Source organism: Festucalex cinctus, chromosome 10 (assembly GCF_051991245.1).
Source record: "Festucalex cinctus isolate MCC-2025b chromosome 10, RoL_Fcin_1.0, whole genome shotgun sequence".
NCBI lineage: Eukaryota > Metazoa > Chordata > Actinopteri > Syngnathiformes > Syngnathidae > Festucalex > Festucalex cinctus.
This window is the reverse complement of record NC_135420.1, coordinates 11662277-11681918: the sequence shown is the minus strand read 5'-3', so window position 1 is coordinate 11681918 and position 19642 is coordinate 11662277. Positions and strand designations below refer to the sequence as shown.

Genomic DNA, 19642 nt, shown 5'->3' with positions numbered 1-19642 from the left:
TCATGTACCATTTAATTTCCCTGGTTGTTAGCTCTCTATTCTGATCAACTACACAGTACATTCTTCCAATTATGGAAACAGGCATATCTATGGGTGCATAGTAATCTGACTGCATTATGCAGAAAGTGTAATTTAGTACAAACACATCCACAGTTGCTCATACTCCATCACATCCAAAGAATAAAAAACACACACAGATCTTGTTTTAAAACAAGATGCAGCTTTATTAAATGATTACATTCTTGTGTGACAGGAGTTCCCTTAATATTGAACTTCAAAAATCAATGTGCTTTAACTGACAATGGGCAAAGTGCACGTTAAAATGTACATCCTTAACAGCTTGTGCATGGTCATTGTCTCCAATCTGTGGCCATTTTCAATTGTTTTCCTTCAAAGGAACTTGAGGAGTAATGTCTCTTTGTGTTTGGAAAAATGCAGTCAAAATTGAGACACTTACGATGGATCTTTGACTGTAGGTAGGAACAACAACTCAGACGACACAGATGTTTCGTACACAAAGACAAAAGCACTTAAGAGCTGACATTCACAGACACTAATGTGTCAGGTTGCTGCCACAACAGGTCCACACTCCACGCACAAGAATTATACAAAGACAGTAAGTAGCTTGAATATGATCTGACCTTAGTAAACAGGAGCACAGTGAGGAAGAAAACGATTACGTTAAGGACTTGGTGGTTCTCAGTAGCTATACAGTATATCGTTGATCCAAATCAAGACAAGGCCTGCAAATTCGAATTATTTAGCAAGTTTGTTGATTTATGAAAAAACATATGAAAAATGAAAAGAGGTGAACCCATAAATTACCTTTTATAATGCCATTGAGTTCACAGTTAAGTGATTTCATCTTTGCATGATAAATGTTAAAAAATAATGATCGTCTCACTAATCAAGTAATAATGTAGCTGTTGATAATGACTGATTTGACTTAATTTGCTATATCAAACTGCCCCAAATCAAACGTGAAATGATCAAAATATGAAATTCAACAAAAAGGACTACACATGAATTGATATCAAGTAATGATGTATTAACCACATCAAAATGTATTGTGCTGTCGCTCCATCTAGTATAAAAATTAAAAATAAAATCAACACTTCATGACTACCATTTATGGTCCTTGTCTTAAAGGGTAAGTCAACCTTAAACAGTTCTTGATTATAATATGTTATATGTGACCTCGCTAGTCTAAACATTACATTCTGATTAATATTACATTTGTAGAATCTGAGTTATGAAAGCAAAATCCAGTTTTTAATCAATCTTAGAGAGGGCAGCCATTTTGCCACACTGTCGACTGAAGATGACATCACAGTATTCCACTAATGCAATATTAACCAGAATACCGTTTTTAAACTAGTGGTTCTACAAAAAACATATTGTCGAGAATTTTTTTGGGGGGGGATTGACTTCCCATTTAAATCCTATGACCCTGAATAACGCACATTTTCACAGCCAAGAGGTCAGATATTCAACGTGTGTCTGCGGAAGTATTATTGGTGTACAAGCTATCCCAGCAAAGGATTCGGGGAAGTGCAAATCTCTTTCCCACTCATCAGTCTCTGTGTTGTACACCTGGACGATGCTTGTGACGTTGTTCAGGTGCCAGTTGTAGCCCCCGACAATGTAGATCTTTCCATCCAGTAAGCAGCAGCCGGCCTCAGACTGCCCTGCTCTCATCGGGCTGACTGTGGTCCACTGGTCACTCTGTGGATCGTAATACTCGACAGCCAGCACATCAAAGCAGCGGTCAACATGGTCCATGCGTCCGCCCAACGCATAAACCCGATCGCGACTGCATATCATGGAATGCAGTACTCGAGGTTCATTCATCGGCGCTCTGAAGTCCCACTGGTCGTCCACCGGGTCGTAACAGTGAAGAGTTTTCTTGTCATCCAAAGAGACGCCGTAACCACCCGAGATGTACAGCTTTTCTCCACAGGGAGTCCCTGCGTGACCCCAAATCCTGCGTTTTAATGGCTCCACGTAAGTCCACTCATTCTTCTTTGGGCAGTAGCACTCCACAGACGCCAGACTGCCAGATCGATTGCGCCCTCCGGTGGCATAAAGTTTACCATTCAAGACATTGAGATGAAACTGGATGCGGGCCTCCTGCATTGGCTGGATGCGTAGCCACTGGTTCAAGTGCGGATCGAAGCGCATACAGCTGTCAACAGCCCCCTCGCCACTGCGATACTGTAAATGCTGCCCGCCCACAACGTACACAAAGTTATCAAGGACGGCCACGCAGGCGTGGCTGCACCCTGTGTCCATCTCAGTCAACTCCTTAAACTGGCGGGAAGCGATGTCAGGGAGGTAGTACACCTTGGTGCTTACTGTGCGGTCGTTGTCGGTGTACGGCGTGCCGCCAAAGGTGATGAAAGACACGACGTCGGAACGAATGAGTGTGCGCGGCGATTGCGCCTCGTGCTGCCGGAATGGAAGAATTTGGTAATTGAAGGCCTCCAGGAGGTACTGGCGGCACTGCTCATCCTCCACCATGATGTCGACCCTCTGAATACTGTCCACCAGCTCAGCCGAACGCATAAGAGGGAAGCGCACATGGCAGAGGACATTGCTGGCTTGAGCACGGCGAGACTCATCGTGCCGCAGCCATCGAATAGCCGCGTGGAAGAGATCAATCTCGCTACAATTCTTCAGCTTGTTGCTCTGCAGAAAGAAGACGAGGCGCTCCATAGGAATGTGCAGGAAGTCCTCCTCTTCGGCTATTTGAAGGAAGTGGCAAAAGGTGAAGGCATCCACCGACGCCTTGAGGGAAGACAAGCTGAAGGTGGTTGCCATCTGGTCAATGTGTAGGCAGGTCTTAACGCTCATGGCTGACTGGAGGAACTCTTCGCAAAGTTCCACAACAGGGACCATCTGGAGGAAGACAGCTGCTCCAAGGACATCCTGAATGCAGTCCAGATCTAAAGTGACTTCCGAACTGTAAGCAAAGTCTATGATATGCTTTAGGCCCCGGGCAGACAAACCTTTCAGCTCAATGGTATTTTGATTTGACTCCTTCATGCCTCCAGTGAACATAGCTCTGCAACACAAATACAAGCGCAAACGGTAAATCTTTCATAACATTTTGTCTGACAGAAGCTTACATGTGTGAATGAGTAGGTGAAAAAAAAAATCCGTGCGTGCTTTCAAATTGCGGCGGGATTGACGTCACGCAGCTGACAAATTCGCCCGGCCCCGTTTGCGACACGCCACCCCCCGCTCTGCGATTGGCTGGAGGGGTGTAAACACTGCCTTTCCACAGAAACGTCCCGCTGTTTACAAAACAAACACAAAATGGCAAAATACAGGCTGGGGGGTGAGGGTTTAGGACAAAATTACCACCACAAATGAAGAGTAGCCCAGATCTGTAAATTGAGAAGCAGTTTGTTTGTTTAAATCCTGTATTTAAAAAGTGCCTTTTCCAGAGTGAAACCGGCAGACTGAGCCTTTAAAGGACACTTAGGGACAACAGAATAACCAGAATAACATACGCTACACATTGCTAGTTGCTAAATGGTGCATTCAGGGTACATTCACAGCATCGGCGGTTTTCTTCACTAACATTTTAAGCGCGGCAGCTGTGTTGATTGAGCTCGGTAGGAACGCATTTTAACTATAGTTGCAGTGTTACGCCATTATGGATGCGCTATATCAACAGCAGTGCACCGGAAAGACCTGACGCAACAACCGAAGAACAAACAACTTTTTTTTTTTCCTTTTTCTTTTTCCCAAACTTTCATGTAATCATGGAGCAACCTTTGCACACGCCCATTTCCTGGTTGCAAGGAAGAGGTGGCGCTCTCCAGCTATCGCCAAAGTCATAAAAACACAGTATATACAATAATCATAATAGTGTTTTACAACAATGCTGAACTAAATTTACAATTTAATATATACTAGTCCAATTTTTAATGATTGTAGTTAAAAAATGGCAAAAGTAATGACAACTTCGTATTTATATAATTTCTAATTTCTAGTCCCTGATGCGGCCCATAATTGTATTGGTCACCGCCGCAAGTACCGATACCTTAAAATGCGACTGGTATTGGCACCGATACTGATACCTGGTATCGGTAGTTACCCATTATAGTCAGGGTGATACCACCTCTGCCTCAATTTGAGCCAGGAAAAACCATGTTTAGTAACAGTAGTAGTAGTATCAGTGATCACATCTGGTAAACATACTTCTGTACTTAAATTGCCAATAGGAATAAATATATACTCCATCCATCCATCCATTCTCTTGACCGCTTATTCCTCACAAGGGTCGCGGGGGGTGCTGGCGCCTATCTCAGCTGCCTCTGGGCAGTAGGCAGGGGACACCCTGGACTGGTTGCCAGCCAACCGCAGGGCACACTGGACTCGAACCGGAGTCCTCAGAACTGGGAGGCGGACGTGCTAATTGCAAAAAAAAAGCAGCCGGCATCACGCTTGCCGTTGGCCCGAGGGAGGGCGGAGTCAAAAAAGACAAAAGAGTGCTTGGAAGGGTTGTTTGTTCAACAGGTACACTTCTCTTGTCTTTTTTTTTTTTTTTTTTGCTTTGGGTTTTTTTGGTGATTTTTTTTTTTGTGGCTTGCAATACTCACAAAATGTCCGTGACTTTCTTTGGCGTGCCGCCGAAATATATACTCAATAACCTAATTTTGAACTTTATAGTGTGTCTGCCATTTTCCAGCGAATTACCTTTCACTCCCCACGAAATTACTTTCAGTCTAGTTGTGATAAGTGTTTTGCTTTGAGTGCTAGCATCAGCTAAGTGCTTTGAATTTTAAATGTAGATCGGATCGGAAATAGTCCCGTGATCCACACTGACCTGAAGTAATCACTACAAGCGGCCAGCACAGCTTTGTGGACCTGGAAGCGCTCCTCATTGATGGCCAACACCACGTCAAGAAGTTGGCCTTGAGCCCTCAAAATCGACAAGCCCTGGAGGAGAGTGGCACTGTGCAGGGGGGCTGAAAACGTGCAGCGAAGGGGGGTATTCTTGCTAGCCATACTGGAACAGAAAAAGGCATTTGTGTGAAACAACAACTCTCAACTTTTCTCATATATAGCTTTAACACACAACGCTGTCGAAAGTAATTCACTGGCAAATTTTAACTTAACAATTTGTATAATATATCAACAAATATAGCATTAATTATTTTGTATTAGTACACATTACACAATGTCACCCAGTTCATAAGCACAAGTTAAACCATGTAGAAATGTCGTTGTGACGCTATTATGGCACTACAAATTTCACTGGGGACCTATTAGCCTTTTTTGGGGGGTGGTGGCCCAAATGTGGCGGCCCTGCAAGAACTGGCACTGGCCCTGTACATTCATGTTATAATACGATAAGTTCCAGTGATTATGTCGGATGCTGTATTGTTTAAACCTTTAAGAAAGTATTACTTGTGTAGCTACTTTTTTTTTCTTTCAAAGTATAAAATCAGGCATTTGAGATTTTTTGGGCTTCATATCTCGTTCAAGCCGATCCTTCAGGAAGGACTTGAGGAACAAACAAACAGCAAACAATAAAACTTAAGAGGTAAAAATTCTGAACATTGACTAATATTTAAAACTCAAGAAAGTGTTTATTTCAACTTAATTATCGAAGAAATATGTTACGGGCCAGTGTCAGTAAAGTTCGGGCCACTGCTAATGTAGAACCCTGATCACTTAAAACATTTTAGTCACTTTCTTAATTATAATAATGGTCAAAGTCATTCTTTTTTCAGAAAGCACAAAATACTTAACCAAATACTGACTATATTTATTAATAATTTCATTTCAGGTAAAGAAATTGTCTGTTTAACGAAGGATGTAGCCAAATTTCTCAGAGGTGGCCCTTGAGATGTATAAGGCAAAAATACATATTTTTGTGAAAATATGACTTATGCCATTATTTTTAGACAGGGTTACGATTTGTAACAGATGTATTGTCATTCCCTACTATTTTCTTTCCTCTTGAATAAATAATGCAGGCAACATAAAAAATTAACACTGCAGTGGAAATGCACATACCGGTTGAGCTTTGTTCGTAATTTGTTAATCAATGTCCTGCCCTTCCTTGCCTAGCACAATCTGCCTGCCAAGAGGCCCGGATTGATCCTCGGCGTTTCCTGTATTCCAGCCCAAGCTCGAGGGCGGGTACAAGGGGATACCAAAAGAACCATCAACCGAGCTAGGAGGACAAGTCACAGCCTTCAGCACCGACTCACTCACCTGTTCTGCGAATGTGTCGATGCGATAACCCCACCATCCGACTTCGCCATCTTCTAGCACACGGTGAAAGTCGCTGAGCATTTTGCAACATATCATGAGAAAACGAATGAAACACGTTGCCAGCGCATGGCGTTTAAAGGCAATGAATTACGTCGCCTGCTTCTCAAGCTTCACCAGGAGACAGCGATCGACTCGACTGTTGATGCCGGTTGTGACCGATGACGACATCTCCAACGCCCTCCTATTGTATTTACAGTTTCCGGTCGCTTGGCGGCGCAACATACATCGGTAAGCCAATTTTTTATTTTTTTTTTTTTTTTTTTGTCGTCATTTATTTTACTTTATGCAAATGTACAGAACATATGATACAAACAGATAGGCCTGATGAATTTTCCTAAAATAATAAGAGAAAAGAAAATACCAATAATAAAATGAAATGAAGACTTATGAATAAAATACAAATGTGTTAATTACACACTAATTTAGCCAAAAAGTTAGTAGTAGTGTTATTCCAGTACGATTTTATGGCCCCCAGTTTTGCAGTATCGTTCAATGCCGATACCGTACTGATACCACGCTTGTTTTGCCCAACATTAAAAAGCTGCTCAGCCATTGGTTCAGAGCCGGGGGCTAATAGGGTATCTTGGGTCGGCATGCAGTGAACATCAGTGAAAGTTGTGTACAAGCAAGACACCAGATGCTGCATCCAAAGTTCTATATTAGTGTCGGAAATAATGGTATCGGCATGTTCCTTGTTAGTACTTGCCGATGCCGATAGCACTGTTTTAATGCAGTATCGGGGCCTCTTCCGATACTGGTATCGGAACAACAGTAGTTAGTAGGGACGAATTACGTTTCATTGACAAATACAGAAAATTTCAATTAAAATTTTCAATGTCCATGTATCTTAAAAAGCTACTATTAATTTCAATAGTTGTGCAAAAAAATAAAATAAAAGTTCTATCGCATGATCATAGGTCTACTAATCACTACGTTGCGCCGTGCCTTTAGAGGGGGCTGACATATTTTGCGACATCGTTCTACTACGGTTACACGAAGGAGAACTTCACAAACCTAGTAATTGGTGGTATCTAGGCTTGAAAAAGTGGTTTCTCTGAGGCACCATATAGTGCGCTTGGTTCAAAATGCACGCGCGTCGAAATGCTCAAACAGCTTTGAATTTGATATCAAGGATGTTGAATAAATGTGATCCTATTCTATTATATAATACATATCTTATAAAAGCTGAAAGCCTGTTCAGCATTGAATCAATAAATAATAAATGCTAATACTTTAACTCTGTGGATTTTGATAACCAGCTCCGTGTATTAGTGGTCACTTTGTCTCGTGACTAGTCACTAGTCAAGTTTATTTATTATGGCCCTGAATCACACAAAAAAAGTCTCAAAGGGCTTCAAACACCCATGGTTGACACATATGAATAACATCTCCTGATCTTAACCACACAAGGAAAGGAAAAACTAAAAACAAACAGACTGTTCTACTGTTCTACTGTTTTCCTAATACAATTTTTTTCCTCACAAAGTCAAGAGTACCACTTTTGGCCTCCTGGCACAATCTACAAGTACTACTGCTGCTCCTGCTGCTGCTGCTGGTAGAGGGTTAGTAGTGCACTGATGTACAGAAATGTCATGCAATAGTGGATAAATGCTTCTAGTAAGACAGTCATTCTACTTGTGCGCTAAACTGTCTATTACTAGATTACTAGTTCATGGATATCAAGGATAAAAAAAAAAAGAATCACGTCAACCTTATTTATAGTGCTTCCAACAATGGCCAAATAGCTTTTTGAGGGGTCCTCGGCCTTAGAGTCCCAACACACAACATTTTGAATCAAACTGGTTATAAATTTTTGTCCATGGAGTGCAGGGATTCTTTGACTATTTTGTGAGAGTATACAGTCATTTGATGCGGAAAGTAATGAAAGAATTCATGCGGCTAAATTGGTACACTTGCTGCTTCACTGTAATTCCTCTTTTTACTGCCAAAAGATCATCTGTTCATGCTGTGTTTTTACTGTTTTATACTCATAGACATAAGTTTCGTTGTCAAGTTTGTTCTAAAATCATAACAGCAGGTAGTTGTTTTTTCAGCTCCTGCATTGTCTTTTTTGACATCTTCACCAAAGAGACACATTTGTGTCAGCGCACTTGGCTGCCAGTGGTGAGCACAGGTCGGTTGGTTTAGCAGCTTGTTCTCCAGCATATTGTAAACAAGATTGAATGTTTGTACAATCTTGCACAGAAATCACCCTAGAGCATTAAAAAAAAAAAAAAAAAAGTGCTAAAACTGCTCTCATTGCATATGCGTTTCGTTTGACTCTGTTCTTCTGCTTTGCTTTGCCCCATAAGCAAAAGCCACTTCTGTCTCCAAATCATATTTAATAAGGTGTGTCTAATTCTTTTAAAGCATCTCTCAGCTGGAATGTTCATGGGGGAAGAAATGGGCTGTGAAGATTAAATAAAGAATGAGTCAAAGGCCTTATGATTTTTTTTCACCCCATCATTTTTTTGTTGTATCCATTGTGGTTGAAATTCAGACTGTAACTAAGGATTATTTTAATAATCGATTAATCTGTTGATCAATTTGTCAATTAAATGAATTGGATATATATATTTTTTAAACGGTTTTAATTTCCATCCCCTTTATTGAAAATCAGGACATTATTACATATTGACAGTGTAGAAAATGCACAAACATACATTATTTATGATTCTGTGACTGGTATCGTCCGTAACATGCTAGAAAATGGGCAAACATTTTGATCAACTGTTTTCCATCCATCCATGATCCATTCACAGTGGTTGTCAGTGGTGCAGAACTGCATTGCATCATACCGAGCTTTTTTTCCCTTCCTAATACCCTAAGTCGTTAAATAAGGAAAACAAAATATGATGAACAGCTTTCAGTATGATGCAGTGCAGTTTTAAAGCTGCGAAGTACAAGCACCATAATGAACACATTTTATAATGATCACCTCTCAGACAAGTTAAGCTTTATTACATTCATAAAAGCAGAATACCACAAGTGGGATACACATCTTGTTTTGTATTCCATTTGATTTATTTTCGGGGTTGCTTTTACACTGACATTGAAGATGGAATTGGGGGTGGGGTGCTTCATGCTTTTTCGCTTTATGACCAGCAGATGGCGCTGATAATACTTCAAGGTCCCACCAATGGGTGTTAGTGGGATCCCAGTGTGACTTGGCGGAGAGGCGGGAGAAGAACCGAGCTCAAGTCCCGGCGGAACTTTGACCAAAAGCGCCCTGTTTGCCATATTTCGTCGGCTTTCTTCTCTCGGTGTGGATACTAGAACTGCCAAACAGATCCCGGTGCGTAATTACGCACGGAGTCACAGCCGCGGCGTTGTTGGCTGGGGAAAGCCGGGGACAAAGGGAGGCAAACTGGACTACAACTGATTTGAGAAGAGAGGACTCCTGTCGGAAGAAAAACGGGGAGTCGGAAGTGTTTTTTTTTTGTTTTTTTTCCCCGAGGAAAAATCTTAGTTGGAGCGTTTTGATGGAAAATCACTAACAGTTTGGAGATCGAGGTTGGACAATAGACGGGGATTTTAACAGTGGAAACGCTTTCGACATTCGGCTCTCATTTGAAGATCCTCGGAGCATGGGGTAAGTTTGACGTCTTATGTTCCCCCCGCTGTTGTAGTATGGGGTAAATGGAGGACATCATAACAGTGAATTTAGCGTTAGGAAATTAGCACGACTTGGCTAAAAAGGCTGCATTTGTAAACTTAAAATTTTGACCTGGTTTCAACCGCGTGACCCTACGAGGGTCAAACATACGTCACGATTGACCTACAGGTATTATTAATTACCATTTTAGGGACTTTCAGCGTTTTAACATGGGTTCAGGTCGCTCCAACTTTACAGTCATGTGATGAAACAAACGAGCAGATGTTACCCATGTGTGCAGTTTACGCTAATTTCCTGTTCTCTATTCCTCTATTTCCATCCACAGCACACAATCAAACGCTACTGGACCGCTTTACTGCAAAGTAGATACTTGGTTTATTTGCATGAGGAAGCTCAAGCTGTGCGGCATGTCCCTTCAGCTGTAGTGTATATTTGATTTGGCTTATGCTCGCTGCCAAGAGTTTGGTTCAAACACACTGTCACCCTCTATGCTAAATCAGTTTCCTCTTCGTAGTCAGAAGTCAAACCGTCATATGAGCACAATGGACAGAATGCAATCACATCCACTAGTTTTGTTGGGCATTGTGATTTTCTTCACTGCTGATTGTTCAAGTGTAGCACTCGTCTTATTGCTTCCTGGTTTACATACCCTATATGAAATTAGGGATGTAAGATATCCAAACATCACGATACGATATTATCACGATATGAAGGTCACGATACGATAATTATCACGATATATTGTGTGTGTGTGTGTGTGTGGGGGGGGGGGGGGGGGGGGCGATATTTAAAAAAGTTCACAATATTGTAAACAAAAAAAAAGAGCTCATACTAAAAAATTTTTTTAAAAAAAGCACAATATTGTGCTTTTGTACATAACAGCAATGCATATAAACCACCTACAATCTCTAATAACAGTATTGAGGCACTTACTTGCTAAGGCAAGCACACATTGATCGCTTCACAAGCAAATTAGGTTCCCCTTCATCTGATAATTAGGATAGATTTTAAACATAGAAGGCCAAAACATCTCTAATGAAAATTAAATTTCACTAATGAACTATCCACTAGAGGGTGCCATAACTGCACAAATGGAAATCAACCTGACTTTTTTTTTTAAACCGATGTGTTCCTTTTATATATTGTGAACATGACGACGACAATATTGTGGCAGTTTTAATATCACAATATCACGATATTGCCCTTATTGTTACATCCCTATAAGAAATCAAACAAATCATCAAGTTGAGAGCCCTCCGTCACACAAACACATTAACAAAACATCCATTGACCCTCTTACATCACATAAGAGTTCTATCCACAAACATTAAACGCATTATCAACCCACATCCAGTGGCATTTGTGAATGCCACCTCACGTCCCAACAAGGCAAATGTCAGCCAGTACTGACATTTTAGCTGTTTAAGTAGTGCCGTTATTTCACTCTGGCCTGCTCAGCCTGGCGATGAATTTATTTTGATACCTTGCCGAGCAAAAGTATCTTATGAAAAACCGTTTGTAACATAACTGTACTCTAAGAAACTCTGACTAAATATATTGATCACAACAGTAGAAACTGTAAACGCAATCTGACCTGGGAGATTGGTCAACTTTGATTGATTCAGTCTGTTCAAATTTCTAACAAATTTCTCATAGAAAAAAAAACAACAACATTGAATTAAAGATAACACCACTCAGAAGACTTTCATCCATAACCTTTATTAATTATCTTCGTGATGCTTTGAAGACACATTTATTCAGTCTTACTCTTAACTTTTATTCAAGTATAAAACAAAGTTAAGCATTAAGCACGACATAAAAAAACTCATTACTTACTGTTTGGTGGTTCGTAGAGGCTTGTGAAGGCAAATCAATTGCGCGGATTGCATTGTTTGTTGTGCCCAATTAAAATCGAATCCATAGGGTAAATTGAAGTTGTTAAAACAGCTGAGAGATACCGTTTACCAGCTTTAACCATACTGTACTGAATGTTACATAGTACAACTACTACAACAAATGTGGGTACTTCTTTTATGCACACAAATGTGTATTTTAAAGGGTCCAATGGCTTGTTCACTGGGAAGTACCCTCAAGGTATATTGTACCCTTTGTACTGTTTGGTCCATACTGTACACTTTAAACAGGGTTACATATTGGGAGCTTTACGATTCGTACCGAGGGGTTCATTTATGAACTGTAAGGGAACACAAACATTTGTACCTTGGAGAAAAAAATTTGGACCCCAATAGTACCTTTTTTTTTCTTTTTCTTTTTCTTTCTTAGTGTGCCATACGTACCACTTTCCTATGTCGCAATAGGTTTTCTTTCTGGTTGATTGGCTACCATTACAAAATAGCTAATTCAAAAAGCAAATTACATTGTGGAGTTGACCTTTAACCGAGCTGAAGCATTAGGAGAAATATGTTAAAACATTGCATGATGTCTGTTGGACAGTTTTTGAGCGACTTTTGCGCAATGCAAGCTGCAAAACTTCAGAGGTGTTTCAATTTAGAGATTCCACCGTATATTGCTGGACTGTGAATGCAAATACTTGTGTCAAACGTCATTCTTCGCCTAACTCAATAACTTCTTTCACCCTGTGTGCTTGACTTTCTTCTGATTGTGCTGCAGAGGAGTTGCCTTCCAGCAATAAAATGTACCCACTACACCGAGAGAGGTACATCCGCCATCACCCCTGCTTTGTCTCACAACCTTGCATGGCAATTGGCAGGGATGGGCAACAAGTGATCTGTAATGATCTCCTACTCTATTATTAGCGATGCCGTCTCACTGATGGTTAAGATGGCAGTGGTGATTATGAGCATCACATAACTTTTAATGATGCTGTTCATCAAACACATAAGAACTAGTCAAAAGTCAATTTATAATTGATACGTTTCTGTGAATATAAATGATGATTTCCTCAACATTTTGTTCTGTCAGTGCTATGTAGTGAGGCTTTTGCAATAATGTCTGTAACTTTGATGAGTCTCCAGAAACAACATCAGGCCTTCTTCTGGAGTTAATGGTGATCACTGTGCCCATCCCTACTTTTTCAATTATCTCAATTATCTCCCGACCCCCCTGTTGATGTTTCTCATTGTGGAGTGTGTGTGATGTGATTCCTAGTTGTTTCATTTAAACCTTGTGTCTGTATTTTTTATGTGTTGAAAAAATACTTTATCGTGGTCAACCACCTGTTTCCTTAGAGTATCTATCTGCCATTGTTGGAATAGTTTCTGACACCTCATTACCATGAATTTGTGAAACAATCCATCTTGTATATCAGGTTGGGCAATGTCACCCTATGATCATAAATCTACTTAATGACCTGAGTGGTCATAAGAGTCCCCTCATTAACTGTGGATACCTTCGTCAAGTTTATATATACTGTATATTTCAAACCCAAATTATAAATGTGTGATTTCCACTTCAATGGGAGAGGGGGGGGGGAGATGGAGAGACACGAGATGGAGACAGGCACAAGCGACATGAGTAGTGGCAGGCAGGACAATTTTGTGCCTGCTGCACCATAACATCATGCCTCCTCACAGTTCAGTTAGCATCCGACAGTTCCTGCCTGAGAAGGACATCACTGTGGTGGAGCAACTTCCCCAATTGCCCAACTTAGCTCTGTCTGATTTATTTATTTATTTATTTATTTATTTATTTATTTATTTATTTGTCGTCTGTGGAGAATGTCAAGATGGTTGTGACTAGTGGTGCGTGGATCAATCAGCCACCGATGATTGGCAGATTTCCGCGGTAAACTATGTGATAGGCATATGTTGATCAAGGCCTTTCACTGCCGAGCAGACACACAAAGAAAAAACAATCACTGGCAGCTCGTACTTTGCAGCCAAGGGCCAACTAGAGACCAGCCTGTGTGCAGTGTAGCGTCTGCTCAACTTGGACTCCTTAACACTGCACTTTACAGATCAGACCAGTAACTAAATCATAATGTATATTTGAGCATTTTCTGCACTGCCAATTTGAAATAACGTCCTGTTTTTTTTTATTTTTTTTATTTTTTTTTTATTTTTATTTTTTTAAGAGCATAAAAAACCCTGATCAGAACACAAAATTTTTATTTATTTATTTTTTTTTAATTTTTTTTTTTTTTGGGGGGGGCTATTAGTCGATTAATCAATTGAATAATTGATAGGCAAGTCGATTTTTTTTTTAAAAGTCGTTAGTGACAGCACTACCCGCGAACCTTCCCATCCACAGTGGCGCGCTCTAATACTAAAAAAAAACACTGTGCAGGAGTGTGATATGTGAAGCACGTTAGTCCAAAAGTTGTGAAAAATGAGTTAAAAATGATACATAATTTAAATGAAACCTTCCTGCATTGTGCTATGAATAAATACATATAGTTCACAGAAAATTGTTAAACTTCATGGTCTACTCTATTGTTTTATATCAGTACAGTTGTTAAATGGACACTAAACACTGAGCACACAAGGATCAAATTTTTATTAAGTTAAATATTTTTACACTTGAACAGCTTCAATACCTTCATAGTAAGATATTTAGTTGAAAAACTGGCAACAAATGATGAATTACACTTAGAAAATTACCTGTGGTGAAACAATGGCCATTATGCATGGGTGTTACATTCGAGAATCACAATGACACCAAAACTTATTAACTGTTTGACTAGCTTGCATACGCCGTTCAAATCCTACTACTGACACTCGCACGTGAATATACTAACAGACTATTAAGTGCAACAAGCATGAAAAAATATATCCATTAATTTCTTGAAGTGGTTTTAAACATGCTAACACAGTATTTTAAAGTTAAACCATTGAACCTCCGGTTATACTTTACAAAGTAGTTCTACTGTATATAAGTATAAGGTTAAGTACAATTGTAAATCGTCGGAGGTACCTCATGTACCCAACATGTAACAACGTTTTTTTTTCCTGCCGAGATATTGTCACCTTATGGACAAATTATTTGTGTTCTATGTTCTTTTTGTCAATTTATTGGTAACAACTGTTTTTGATAGTGATGCTTGATTATGTTGGTGTGTTAGCATGTCACAAACAGGAAGTAGTCCGGACGGCTATTTTTCACTGCTCAAAACGCACGCACACACACACAAACAAAACAGCATGAATCTCAGAAAGGTTATCGCAACATATTGTATGGTCAAATCGGGTAATTGATAGGGGTGTGAATTGCCTAGTACCAGACGATTCGATTCGTATCACGATTCACAGGTCACGATTCGATTCGATACCGATTAATCCCGATACGAATGGTCACGATTCGATACCGATTAATCCCGATACGAATTTATAAGTCGATTGTTGCGATTTTTTTTCATTCATATTTAGAAAATACTAATCAGTAAGCTTGTAGAGTGTAAGATTTATATGAAAATGTATTTATTTATCTGAAATTTCAGTCTTATAGAGGTTGTAATCTGTTTCATGTTTGAACAGCATTAAAATAAAAATATTAAGGCTTAATGTGCCGTTCATATAACATTCTTCCATGCTCAAGGTGTGAATCCTTAAAAAAAAAAAAATCGATTCTGCCGATTATTGAATCGATTCGAGAATCGCGCGATGTAGTATCGCGATATATCGCCGAATCGATTTTTTTTTAACACCCCTAGTAATTGATTATAAAAGAAAAATAATATTGACTCTAAACTGGACCAATATGTATAGCTATTGGTGGACTTTTTATTCTGAGAACCACACAGTAAGATTCCAAACACGTCTTTTGCGTCAATATTCATTGAATTTTATTTTTTTTTTGCACATATTTTGGGCTTCATAATGAGTTTATCTGCAGCATAATAACCTGAAAACACACAGCACACATCTTACACACCTCTGACAGCCCAACTAGCACAGTGGGAGGGCAATTTCAAGAGGAAAAGTTGTCAGTTCTCCTGCATGACTGCCTGACCTTCACATAAGTGCTGCTTTTTCCACACATGGAGTCCTTTGTCTCTCCTTGTCTGCTAGAATTCTAGCTTTTGTGTGCTTTTGCGCTCATCAACAAAACAGAGCACCACAACAGTTTCTCCTTTTATTGTGCAAAAAATAAATAAAAAATAGGGCAATGAATATGTTTGGTGCTGCTGTTGTCTGGTCAGGTACTGCACAAGATTCTTTTTTTCTTCTTTTTCTGATTCTTTTATTTTGCAAAGTGCTTGTAGTTGGCTGGATGTTCAAAGGAAAGCAACCCTGAGGAGAAATACACACAAAACAAAATTTTGCCAACACAAAAACAAAACCTCCAAAAACCCCTCAGTCTATAGGGACTGTTTGTGTCTTCTTAATACACAGATGGTAAAAAAAGAAGCGTACAACTGATGTGCTCATTTAGACTCCATTGTGGCTGCTCTACAGAATCCAGGCAGACTAAGGCTTAAGGGTAAACATAATGTACTGTATCGCACATTTTGTGGAAGATGATGTTGTAAACATGACACAGGTTACCCACCAGCTGTGAGTACTTGTATTCTAAAAGTAATATTTGAGTGCATTACATCGCCAGCACATTTGGACAGTGCAAGTCTGAAGAGTCAATGTAGCAATTGTAGCTAGAAGTAGCTATCTGTATCCGGTCAGATTTAGGGCATATCACTGCGGCTTTCGTGATTACTTTTCCATCAACACATCAGTAGGGTAATCGCCTTTCCACTCTACGCTTGTCTTGGTTGTCTCTCCTGTTTTCTCTGTAGGACATCACAAAAGGATGATATTGCGCACAGCTTAACTTATTTGGAAGTGTCTGTGTTGGAGCCAACCATGAAGCAACAGGAAGGATTTTCCCACTGGTTGGTCTACTGCCGTTAGCGCTCTGAATTCACTCCTCCAGTCAGCCCTTCTAGTGGATGTGCCTTCTCACGTTAACAGGACGCCACTCTAGAATTGGAAGTTTTTTTGTTTTTTTTTCAATTTGAGGGCATTCTGCATCACGACGTGTCAATCTTGTCACATCGCTCCACAGTGCGGCATGGCGTTCACTCCGTTCAGTAATCTCACTCGTACATTAAATGTTTTTTGTCGACAGTCTGCGGCAAATAAAGAACAGATTAATGTACGTTGTATTTTCTCAATTACTAACTAAAATAAAATATGGATCATAATACATTTTCAAAAAGTCCCTTACGATGATCTAGTTGAAATCACTAAAAAGCAACTTCAAGGTTATTCAGATTTCAATTTACTCTCAAGTCCCAATTTTATAGATTGCAGTAGTATTGGAGAGTATATATCAGAATAAATAGTTTATTTATTTAACTGTGTAATATATTTAAATTTGACTACAGACAATGTTGCCTTGAGATATGAGTGACTCCACTTACAGTACAGGTTTTCAACGGGCAGTTGTTCAGCTACCTTTTCTGCTTTGACTTCCGAATGCAGACTTGAGATACCCATATGCTAGCAGTGAACTCACAACAAGCAGCAGTTTGGCATATTGAACTGTTTATTGTTACTCACAGTTGAAGTTTACTGTCAAACTAAATATAAAACAAAGAATTACACTTTGTGTGTTTGAAATAACTGCATTGCTTAGCATTTCAAGATGCTACCTAGGGCTGGGCAATAAATTAAATAATATGCTTACTTTGTCATTTTAAATAGCTAAATCATGAAATTGAGATTCATATGAAAAATACACTCTTTGTCTGACTGGGGGTCACGCAGTCCTGTAGGGTCCCTGGCGGGTGCCAGGCTGACAAAACACTAGGGGAAACCCTGTCAAGGCACTACTATATAATGCAAGAGCATAGAGGACACTTTGAACAATCAGAATTGTATTAGATTGACCTTGTTGTCTAGCTTCACAATCTCATGGAACTACATTGCGTCAGTGCCGCACACCCACATCACTCATTCATCCGATAGTTTAATGCTAATTCATTTATCATGAGGGTGGCTAACAGCCTCGGGCTTATGTGCTTCTTCTGCCTAGTGTCATTTGAAGACACAGTTTGTGACTTAACGGAAATGTTACCCTTGAGCCTTCAGCTCAGATAGTGCTTCACATGACCATGGCAAAGTATCAAGCAAAGGTTTTCTCAAGGCCAAACTTGAGCTGTTTCTTTGAGGCAGGGAATAGTTGTACAAGCATCAGCTGGCACCAGATCAGCTCATCCAGGGGTGACAAGCCCCACCCCTGCCACACACTTGTGCAGCACAGGAATTCAAAGACGCAGACAAAAGGAACAAAAATGTCCCAGAAAGTCATGAAAAGCTGTTTTCCCCAAAGTATTTAGCACCGCTGGAGTACTCATCTGGTTCTCTGATGGATTGTCTGAACTGCAATCTGTGCAGAGCTGTTTTGCCTGACTGTTTTTCTGACCCTAAATACATATCAAAACCCACCAAAACTGAGCTAGATTTTCGCTTTTGAAAGAAAAAGTGACTTTATATAATGAAAGACTATGAACTAGTAATACTTGCTAGCACAAATGACCTCTAATTACCATTAATTTCACGATTGTTTCTGTTATGGAGGCAGGTTTCACTTTTTTTCTGTCCCCTTTCATTTCATTTCTTAAAGAATGAAATAAACATTTTGAATCTAATGTATGGTAGGGGGCGGCACGGTAGTCGAGTGGTTAGCACGTCCGCTTCCCAGTTCTGAGGTCTCCGGTTCGAGTCCAGGCTCGGACCTTCCTGGGTGGAGTTTGCATGTTCTCCCCGTGTCCGCATGGGTCTTCTCCGGGTACTCCGGTCTCCTCCCACATTCCAAAAACATGCATGGCAGGTTAATTGGGCGCTCCGAATTGTCCCTAGGTGTGCGTGTGAGTGTGGATGGTTGTTCGTCTCTGTGTGCCCTGCGATTGGTTGGCAACCAGTCCAGGGTGTCCCCCGCCTACTGCCCAGAGCCAGCTGAGATAGGCGCCAGCAGCCCCCGCGACCCTTGTGAGGAATAAGCGGTCAAGAAAATGGATGGATGGATGTATGGTAGGACTGTCTTTGTCTTTATTTATTCAGATTGTAAAACGTGGTGGCACGGTGATAGAGTGATTAGCACGTCCGTCTCCCAGTACTGAGGACTCGGGTTCGAGTCCAGGCTCCAGCCTTCCTGGGTGGAGTTTGCATGTTCACCCCGTGCCCGCGTGGGTCTTCTCCGGGTACTCCGGTCTCCTCCCACATTCCAAAGACATGCATGGCAGGTTAATTGGACGCTCTGAATTGTCCCTAGGTGTGCTTGTGAATGCGGATGGTTGTTCGTCTCTGTGTGCCCTGCGATTGGCTGGCAACCAGTTCAGGGTGTACCCCGCCTACTACCCAAAGCCAGCTGAGATAGGCTCCAGCACCCCCCTTGTGAGGAATAAGCGATCAAGAAAATGGATGGATGGATAGATGTAAAATAACATGCTTTTGGTGCCCCTCTATTCCTTTTGTATCACACCAGGCTATATTTTTCTCATTTGTTTTTTAATTTTTTATTTTTTTTATTATACTGAGGAATGGCATTTTCAGAGTGCAATCAATAGTCACTGGAAAGAAACATCATGAACACATTTGTTCTTAATCACAACTTAATGCTGCTCTCAAATGATGAAGATCCACAGAAACAAATGCCATACAAACGTAAGGAAAGGTCGATATGCTGTCATGTCAGGCTTTTTCTGTAGGGGAGAGTTCTAAAGAGTCACAGAATGTTGTTCTTGACAATGATCTTGTCTGACATCAATAACCACAATTATGCTTAAACGCACATACTGTAAAAATGTGAAATTGG

At 40.3% G+C, this 19642-nt stretch overlaps 2 protein-coding genes across 4 annotated transcripts in view; one reads left to right on the top strand and one right to left on the bottom strand.

The window, feature by feature from the left end:
* Positions 1 to 198: 198 nt before the first annotated feature.
* Positions 199 to 6463, bottom strand: klhl26 (kelch-like family member 26). 2 transcript variants are annotated; one of them, XM_077535091.1, is made up of 3 exons: positions 6235 to 6463; positions 4838 to 5020; positions 199 to 3064 (listed from the first exon to the last, which is right to left on the bottom strand). In XM_077535091.1, exons 1-3 carry the CDS (start codon positions 6282 to 6284, stop codon positions 1468 to 1470), a joined length of 1830 nt encoding a protein of 609 aa, XP_077391217.1. In that variant the 5' UTR covers positions 6285 to 6463; the 3' UTR covers positions 199 to 1467. The 2 variants fall into 2 exon arrangements, with proteins under 2 accessions (XP_077391217.1, XP_077391218.1); XM_077535092.1 differs by lacking the exon at positions 6235 to 6463 and adding an exon at positions 6034 to 6189.
* Positions 6464 to 9451: 2988 nt separating this feature from the next.
* homer3b (homer scaffold protein 3b) overlaps positions 9452 to 19642 on the top strand; it is a 45911-nt gene continuing 35720 nt past the window's right edge. The window contains exons 1-2 of one of the 2 annotated variants that reach the window (XM_077534837.1): positions 9452 to 9886; positions 12542 to 12587. In XM_077534837.1, coding sequence (XP_077390963.1) covers positions 12565 to 12587 — 23 coding nt within the window. In that variant the 5' untranslated portion in view covers positions 9452 to 9886; positions 12542 to 12564. The remainder of the gene's footprint in view (positions 9887 to 12541; positions 12588 to 19642) is intronic. The other variant, XM_077534838.1, reaches the window with a different exon arrangement.

Coding starts and splice junctions, on each gene's coding strand:
- klhl26 (XM_077535091.1), bottom strand. CDS start 6,284: ATGGCGAAGTCGGATGGTGGGGTTATCGCATCGACACATTCGCAGAAC. Junction 5,021..6,234: donor TCGACACATTCGCAGAACAG/GTGAGTGAGTCG, acceptor TTTCTGTTCCAG/TATGGCTAGCAAGAATACCC. Junction 3,065..4,837: donor GCTTGTAGTGATTACTTCAG/GTCAGTGTGGAT, acceptor TTTGTGTTGCAG/AGCTATGTTCACTGGAGGCA.